Genomic DNA, 8,503 nt, shown 5'->3' on the forward strand with positions numbered 1-8,503 from the left:
AGAATGTTTACATGTACATCTAAGTGTGTGAGTGTGTGGTGTGCGTTGTGTGCAAGTGTGTTTGTGTGCGTGCGCGTACAGTAGATGAGCGTGATGTTTCAGGAGGAACGACGGGAACAGAAGTGTACATTATATATAATGTAACACAAGTGTTTTTCTTTGTACTTGACATTTCATGGAACTATTACTGTAGTTCCTCAAGTTTATTTACCCAAGTTTATTCACCCAAGTTTATTCATCCATAATCATTTGTGAGATGTCTTCTGCATAAACATTAGATCTCTGCCTCTTCCTCACGCAAATAAGTGACGTGATGATCGTACGCGGGAAGAATACATGTAGGTCTGTATCGCAGCTCCCTGCTCATCTCTGGATCCGTTCAAAGGAGAGAAAATGAAAGAGTGTTTGAAACAGCTTAGGTCTACTTCTTTCATCCAACATTTTTGCTATTGTCCCTTTTTTGTTTGGCTTTGATGCATATTTTACTAGCGTAAGCTATGTGAGTCTAAGCCGGAATTCTCAGTGTGCTTTTATGCTTACGCTCCGCATGCCTGAGGGATCGCTGCTGGTTGTGGTTCCAATGTGTCTTCAAACGCGGGGAGATTAGCGCATAACCTTTGATTTTCTTACTATCCCTAAGATCGGGCATAGAATCGTTATTCGAGCCCTGTGCTGGTTTTCCATTAGCTTTTTGTGTTTATTCCACGACTATTGGATTTATTAATTTATTCTATTGGATCTGTGGTCATATTAAGTGCTCTTAAATTAGGTATTTTCCCAAACCAGGAAGAGCGTAACAATCCTGTTACAATGTTGTTCACACGCAATATGATTCTACCAGACAACTCAGGTTAAACCACTTTTTCCGCCAGTTTTTCTTTTGATTATCATTTGTAATCTTTATTTGCATTAGTGATTAATCATTTTGAGTACATATGTATGCACAATGTGTTTGCCCTGTCAGCACAAAGAAAGTAGATGATGCAGGTGAACCTCAACCCTGGACCACTTTGACCCAGCTGTGGTGAGCAGGTTAACAATGCACAGCGGGGTCTATTTTCCGTTCAATAATTACCCGCCCAAACCAATGACCAACCAAAAAAAACGGTCCTCGTCTTCTCTTGTAGCTCAACAGTGCCATCTACAGGTGTGGTGTGTGTGTGTGTGTGTGTGTGTGTGTGTGTGTGTGTGTGTGTGTGTGTGTGTGTGTGTGTGTGTGCGTGCGTGTGTGCGTGCGTGTGTGTGTGTGCGTGCGTGCGTGCGTGCGTGCGTGCGTGCGTGCGTGTGTGTGTGTGTGTGTGAGGGTTAGAGTAAGGTTTGGTTTTAGGGATAGGGTATGAGGCTAAGTGTAAGGTTTGTCATAAGGTTTGGTTTTGGTTTTCTCGCCCTCTGTTCTGGATTTTCTTGAATGCTTGTTCTGCCAATCATTTTTATCCCATGATTGTATTTAGATTTTCTCAATCCCTCGTTCTCTCGATCTTTCAGGGAATTTCCTGTTCTCTCCTTTTTTCTCAGTGGACTGGTGAAAATAAATTAACCCCTGCTGTGCTTCAACCCAAACAGGGTTTTCTGATCCTATTGTGTTTGAAATCCAATCAGGCAACATTATTCTCTCTAATCTTTTCCTAGCGTGTCTTCAAAGGATGATGCGTTCTTTCGGAGGTATCCTTTTCTCACGGTCGATATTGTACCTAGTAATTTAATTTAGTTTCAAAAACACTCGTTGAAAAGAATACATTGTTACATGAACTGTTGAGAAGGGAGTTAATTTAGGGTACACGTTTGGTTTGGTTCTCAGATTTGAGCTCTGACTGAGCTCTCTCAGTTGTCTTCCAAAGTCTTTTTTATTGATGATTGTTAATTACTAGTTGTTTCCAATTCAAATTATGTTTCATCATGTGGTTGTTTTTAATGATCGAGACTTGGCAGAGCATTAAATGATGTTTTACAGATCTGAGCCATCTTGGATTAGAGTCTTAATCTAAACTGAACAAACCTCAGTAGTGTTTTTGCCTGCATCATATCTGTTCAAGATAATTATCTAACTGTTATATTGTTTATGGATAATAGGTTGGGTTCACTTGTTTAATAGTAGATTGGTTTAACTAATTTACTGAAACTCATTCAAGCGATATGTTCCTTTTTTGTTTTAAACAAATCCCCTGTAAATTCCCTTTTGTTTACTTTACAAATATAACTGTATGGAGCCAGAATTGGAGGTTTGGACTGGATGGTTGGGGAGTATCTTCACATGATTAAAGTGAATTAAAAGTCTTGAGTTCTGATTCAATGTTTATAATGATTTCACCTTATATTGAATGCTTGCGTGGATTTAAACTTAACAGGGATACATATCTTACATAGTCAGTATTTTGTTTTCTCATGTATCTCTTTCTACACATTCTCTATAGTTCTTGGAATACATGATAAAGCCAGTGAGAAAGTTTGTGGCCGTGCTTATAATCAATATTATATATACTATATAGACAATACTGTGGTTTTCTCAAAAGGTCGCACAAATAAAGAGCACATTTTAAACTGCAGCATCAATGAGTGACGGAGCTATAAATACAGTTGAACGTCATCGTTTAGTGTAGTTCCATCTTATTCCAGCAGAGGGTGTAAATTGGGTGTTCTCTGATCAAAGGATATCCAGGGCTGGCTCTCAAACAGCGGTACGCCTGGGGGGAGGAGAGGGTATTTGAAGCATTATTATTACTGTAAACCAGGAACTATAAGTCCTAAATAATAATAAGAAACACTTTACACGCTTTCTTGTGTTCCTTTTTAAAACACATATATGAAGCCAATATGTATCATCATAGTGAAGTGGCTAAGGTACTGAATTTCCAGTCGGAAAGTTATGAGTTTGTTACCCCAATTGTATTAAAGAAAAAAAAAAGACTATTTAAGAAACCTCATCAATACCTATATATAATGTATTTATTGCAATATATATTTTCCGTTTGTTGTTTAGAGTTAAAATAACCATGCTGTTAAATGTGTTACTGGGAGGGGTCCGGGAGGTCCGCTGGGCCACTCTGAGGGCCTCCACACTCAGCCTAGGGACCGCCGGCCTCACCGGACCCGGCCGGATCCCAGCATTCCACTGGGCCGATGCCGCCCGGCTCGCCATGGTAACATGGGGGTCACAGGAGGAGGGGGTGGGCGTGGCCCAGTCCGGACGTGTCTGACTTGGCTGCAGATGTGGATGGAGGTTTGTGGGGGTTGGGGGAGGAGGAGGTGGGAGAGGGGAGGAGGGAGGGAGGAGTGGTCTGTAGTTGGTGTCCAAGTCCAGGGACGACAGCATCATCTAACCAGGGGGAAGACGGAGAGTGACGCTGGGGAGATGTTGCTAAAGTCAGAAGTAGAGTGTTTCTTGGATTGAAGTGATCAAATTATATTTGAGGATATTTAGGACAAAGTGTAAGGCTTCTAAATATTTGCCATGTTCTCTGTCTCCAATTCCATTACCCTCTTAAAGGCATTCACTTTGTGAACTATTGTTTCATTACAATCAAGGCAAGAGCAAGAAGTTGGCTAGCGGTGCTACTGTGCTAGCTAACCCGTTTACCTGGGACTTGGCTTTGCGTAGTTTATAGCTGCCCGCCGTCAGCGGCTTCCTCACGCTGTCAATGCTGCCCCGCATTTGGCTGGTCAGAGATAAATCGACAAAAGTGTCAGATAGTGGTTGGAGGAACACCCAGAACACCCAGCATTGGCTAACATTAGCATAGAGAGAATGCGTTTTGGTTGGGTTTTTCAAACTGTGGTTCGTGACCCAATAGTGGGTTACAGCAGGGGGCCACCAATAAATGTGGGATGGCCAGAATAAACAAATATTTGTGTATTTATCCACACTAAATGTACAGTACGGTGGTTCATACCATAACAGGAGTGCAATGACATGAAAGAGATAATTCGGTTACGGATTCAAACGGATAGAGGCTAGAGGAGGTGAGCGGGGAAAGCTAGCCGTACGCTTGCTTAGCCTGATCCACGGGGTCCAGGTTGGACAGGTAGTTGAAGCGCTGGGTGTCTTTAGGGTGTCTGTCGGCGTGTCTCCATGGAGGAAGACCCAGGCCCAGCTGCTGCCCCTCCCCTGCCTCTAGGCTCCTCCTGCTGGAAGGTTCGTCTCTGGCCTGCTGGGGCGCGTATATCAAGCGCACCTGGTCGAACAGGGCTTTTTCTATGGGGTTTGGAGTTGCGGATCGGATGGCGGTGACCTCAGGAACTATGAATGCCTGGCAGCAATGGGTCTGGTGGGAGGTGTAGGAGATCACACACACGCACACACAAACACAAACATATACAGACGCACACACAGAAACACACACACACACTCACACACTCAGACACACACACACACAAACACACACACACACACACACACACACAAACAAGCCATTCACACACAATTAGGGTGTGTCAGACACACACACATACAGGGTCATACATATACAAACAGATACATATACAAACAGGGTCACACAAACACAAACAGGGTGTGTCACACATACACACACACACACACACACACACAAACACACAGACACATACACACACAAACACACACACACACACACAAACAGGCCATTCACACACAATTAGGGTGTGTCAGACACACACACATACAGGGTCATACATATACAAACAGATACATATACAAACAGGGTCACACAAACACAAACAGGGTGTGACACACATACACACACACACACACACACACACACACACACACACACACACACACACACACACAGGGCCATACACATCCAAACAGGGTCACAAAAACACAAACAAAGGGTGAGTCACACATACAGACATACACAACAAACATTATAACAATTCATAACCTCAAATACCCTTTACCATTGCATTATAAGTACGGTATTAAACATCATGTACATGTATCTATGACTTTAGACGCCCCCCACATCCTCCGCTGTCTCCTCCACTAACCCCTCTGGCCTGGGGTCCCGCAGTGCATCGTAGCATCTTGACGGTCTCCACGTAGAGCCTCTTCCAGACACTGGTCTCATAGGGGGTGGGGGAGAAGGGGAGAGTCCAGCCGAGGCGCACACACTTTGGCATCCACAGCTGGTCCAGCTCCACGATGCCCCGCCAGTGCCAGCTCACCTGGAAACACAAGACAAACGCACATTGTTGATAACAGATCATGTGAAACATCACTTTTCCTCCTTTAATCTCTTGGTGCTTCGGGACCTGACCCTAACGCAGCTTGCCCACTGCATCCGTCCGTCAAAGGACAACAGAGGGCGTGTCTGACGGATGGGGGAGTGGTATTTGCAGACGGAGCCACGATCTGATTGGCTGACGGATCCGTTGCAATTTCTCAACTTCTGAACGCAAGAGATGGAGCCGACGGAACGGACGGACCCACAATGCATTTCGGGATCGCCCCATGCAAAGTCAATGAGATCCGTCAACGGACGGATGCAGTGGGCAAGGGGGGGTAATAGGAAGTCCTTACCCCTTGGGGTTCCATACTATAGTTAGGTTTTCGGGTTTGGATTATGTTTCTCTGGTTTGTTTTAGGGTTAGGGTTTAGTCTTAGGGTTTGCGTCAGCACCCTTAAACTAAACAGCCTAGCAGGACCTTGGATGGGAAACAGGTCCAGGACAGGGCCAACAGTCCTAGAATGGGCTAGAGTTAGAATTTAAAACCAAACCATTAAAGCTTAACACACTAGGTGGGCTTTCTAGGCGTATTCCGCCTGGTTAAACTGCTTACACTTAACTGACACATCGACCCTGCCCCTTACCGTGGCACAACGACAGAGGCTGCGGGGGTCGAGATAGGAGAAGATGAATAGAGCTAGGACCCGCGGCAGCATGCAGGTGAGGTCCACCGCCTGCAGGGGGAGCTGCCGCTCCAGGGAGCTGCTCACAGACCGCAGCTGAGCCACTGAACACCGGGATAGGAAGTCCTGCAGGACACACTTCCTCTGGCCCTCCGACCACTTGTCGAACTTGATGGAATAAATTACGATTTTCTTATATAGTTTTTGAAGTAAACGACGAGCACAAAGTACATAACATTAAAGCAGAGTCACCTAGAATATGATAAGAAAATAATGGAATGGAATATAATACTATATAAAGAGAGTAGAAAAAATAGAATCGAATACAATATAAATAGAGTAGAATGGAATATGATCAAAAAGAGTATTATTTAATAGAACAGAATAGGATAGACAATTATCTTAAAGATTACTATCCCAAGAAATGGAAATACCTGCAGGGTTAATGTAAGTATTCTTAAATATAGATTCAAACATTCAACACTTGTATTTGGTATCTGTTATTCAACCAAGCCAATAAGAATAAAACATGAGGGTTCATGATCAAAACTTTTAAATAAAATATATATTTGGATATAATAAATATATAACGCGTCTTAACGTGTGTACTTTTAACTCACCCATTTAACAAGCAGAGTTCGTCTCTCTGAAAAGACCTGAAGAAAGAACCAGATCATAATCAGAGTTTTATGTCAAACAACATCCTCTCCTCATGCTCACTGCAGCAATTAAGCTACTGCTACGGAGCAAGGCAATGAGAGAGAGAGAGAGAGAGAGAGAGAGAGAGAGAGAGAGAGAGAGAGAGAGAGAGAGAGAGAGAGAGAGAGAGAGAGAGAGATTGTTCAGCTACCTTGCCATTAGCTACTGGGTGGTTGAGGGGCGTCCACGCACTCATCTTGGTCTGCAGCTTGGAGGAGCCCAGAGACGCCATCTATCTGGTCAACACACACACACACACACACACACACACACACACACACACACACACACACACACACACACACACACACACACACACAAATATATATATAAACACACACAAATACACAATAATAATACTAATAATTATGTAATAATAAATATTAAATACTTACATACATACATACATACATACATACATACATACATACATACATACATACATACATACATACATACATACATACATACAGTATATACAGTACATACCTATACAAACACAAAGGCCTACATGAACCATTCATATAAATGCTATTAATAAAATGAAGGACCAGAAGTGATATTGGTACTTAGGCATTTGAAATCATAGTCCAGAGAGCAAAGTTTAAAACAGAACCATTCTTCAAAACACGCCCATGTATGTACCATAGCAATGCACGCATATCTGAGGTATGCGCCCCTGCATGGTTTCCACCAAATAGTTTTTTAACTCACCGCGCGAGGTTCCTTAACCAATATGAGTCAAGATATGAATGTCCTTTATGTGGACCCAGCTGACCACGAAATTTGCGTCGTGCACAGTTGACTTGTTTCCATAGTAATGCTGAGTGTGCACCCTTGACTGCCCGCCTCCTCCCCTCCTCTTACCCCCCGCTGGCTTTCCAGTAAAGTGGTGCTCACCCGTCGTTGCTCCGGGCGACCGCTTGATGCTGCAGTACCAATCCTAACCACACGGTGATGCTGTTGCGCACACCTATAGGTTGAAATGGACAGCTGCGGGAGCGCGCTTCAGCGCTGCACTTTACCCATAGGAAACAAACGGCACAGTTATGATAAATTGCAAAAAGCTTCTGCTCACTACGCATAACAATAATGCTGTCAAACTAACCCTAATAACCCAAATATTGATTGCCCTTCCGGCTTCCTCTACAAAAGGATCATGAAAATAAGTGCAATGCGCCTGAAAAATATTTTAACGTTGAAATAAATATTTACTTTGTTATGTAGAAAAAGGACTATTTATTTTCCGCAGGGAAGTCATTCATTGGAGGGGCCTGCGCGTGCGTGGATGTGCGGTGGCGCGCAACGGGGACATCGTAAAACCCGCTGTGAGGCTGCGAGGAGACAGGGGAGGGGTGAGAAGAAGAGGAGGAGGAGGGGGTCGATGGGCCATTCACTCATTGTTAGCAACTCGAGGAGCGCTGAAGATCCCGTCGGCACACGTGAATTTTCAACCAAAAACACTGAGGTAAAGTTCCCTGTTAATCAAACTGTTTCTACCCACATACGATAAAGGGATTCCGCGTTCATAACCGTGACGATGCGGCCGCTCTCTGGGCTGCGTCCCGCTTCGCGTGTTTGATACAGCCGGGGTGGTTCAGTCGCTAGTCATTACAATGTTGACCAGTAGTAGCTTACGCTGGGCATTGGTTTCTATCGGATGAAGTCACCGCCCGTCATCTTTTGTAACGCTGGGGGGATTGACGTTTTATTCATCGGGTGAGCGAAACCTGCGTGCTATCATTTGGGACATGCGAATGTACTGGAGACAAACCGAAGGCAACGCTATCCGAAAAAGCGTTAATTGCCTACCGGTTTGTGCTTGTGTGTGTGTGCGTGCGTGTGTGTGCGCGCGCGTGTGTGTGTGTGTGCTGGTGGGTGTTACTAGCCAACACGGTTAGGTGCAGTGTTTGAATGGTGACTTGAACAGGCGAGTAGCAAATACGCCCAACGTCCATAACGAACAGGTAGTGGAGCGTA

At 44.2% G+C, this 8,503-nt stretch overlaps 1 protein-coding gene across 1 annotated transcript; it reads right to left on the reverse strand.

Annotated features, from left to right (window-relative positions):
• Positions 1-2,588: 2,588 nt before the first annotated feature.
• Positions 2,589-6,755, reverse strand: fbxo16 (F-box protein 16; the record flags this gene model as incomplete). Its single annotated transcript, XM_079753344.1, has 8 exons — positions 2,589-2,681; positions 2,990-3,313; positions 3,575-3,653; positions 3,982-4,259; positions 4,972-5,139; positions 5,786-5,992; positions 6,445-6,480; positions 6,675-6,755. The coding sequence occupies 8 exons, from the start codon at positions 6,753-6,755 to the stop codon at positions 2,589-2,591; spliced, it is 1,266 nt and encodes a 421-aa protein (XP_079609470.1).
• Between the last annotated feature and the right edge of the window lie 1,748 nt (positions 6,756-8,503).

Source organism: Pollachius pollachius (assembly GCF_949987615.1).
Source record: "Pollachius pollachius genome assembly, chromosome: 16".
Classification (NCBI taxonomy): Eukaryota; Metazoa; Chordata; class Actinopteri; order Gadiformes; family Gadidae; genus Pollachius; species Pollachius pollachius.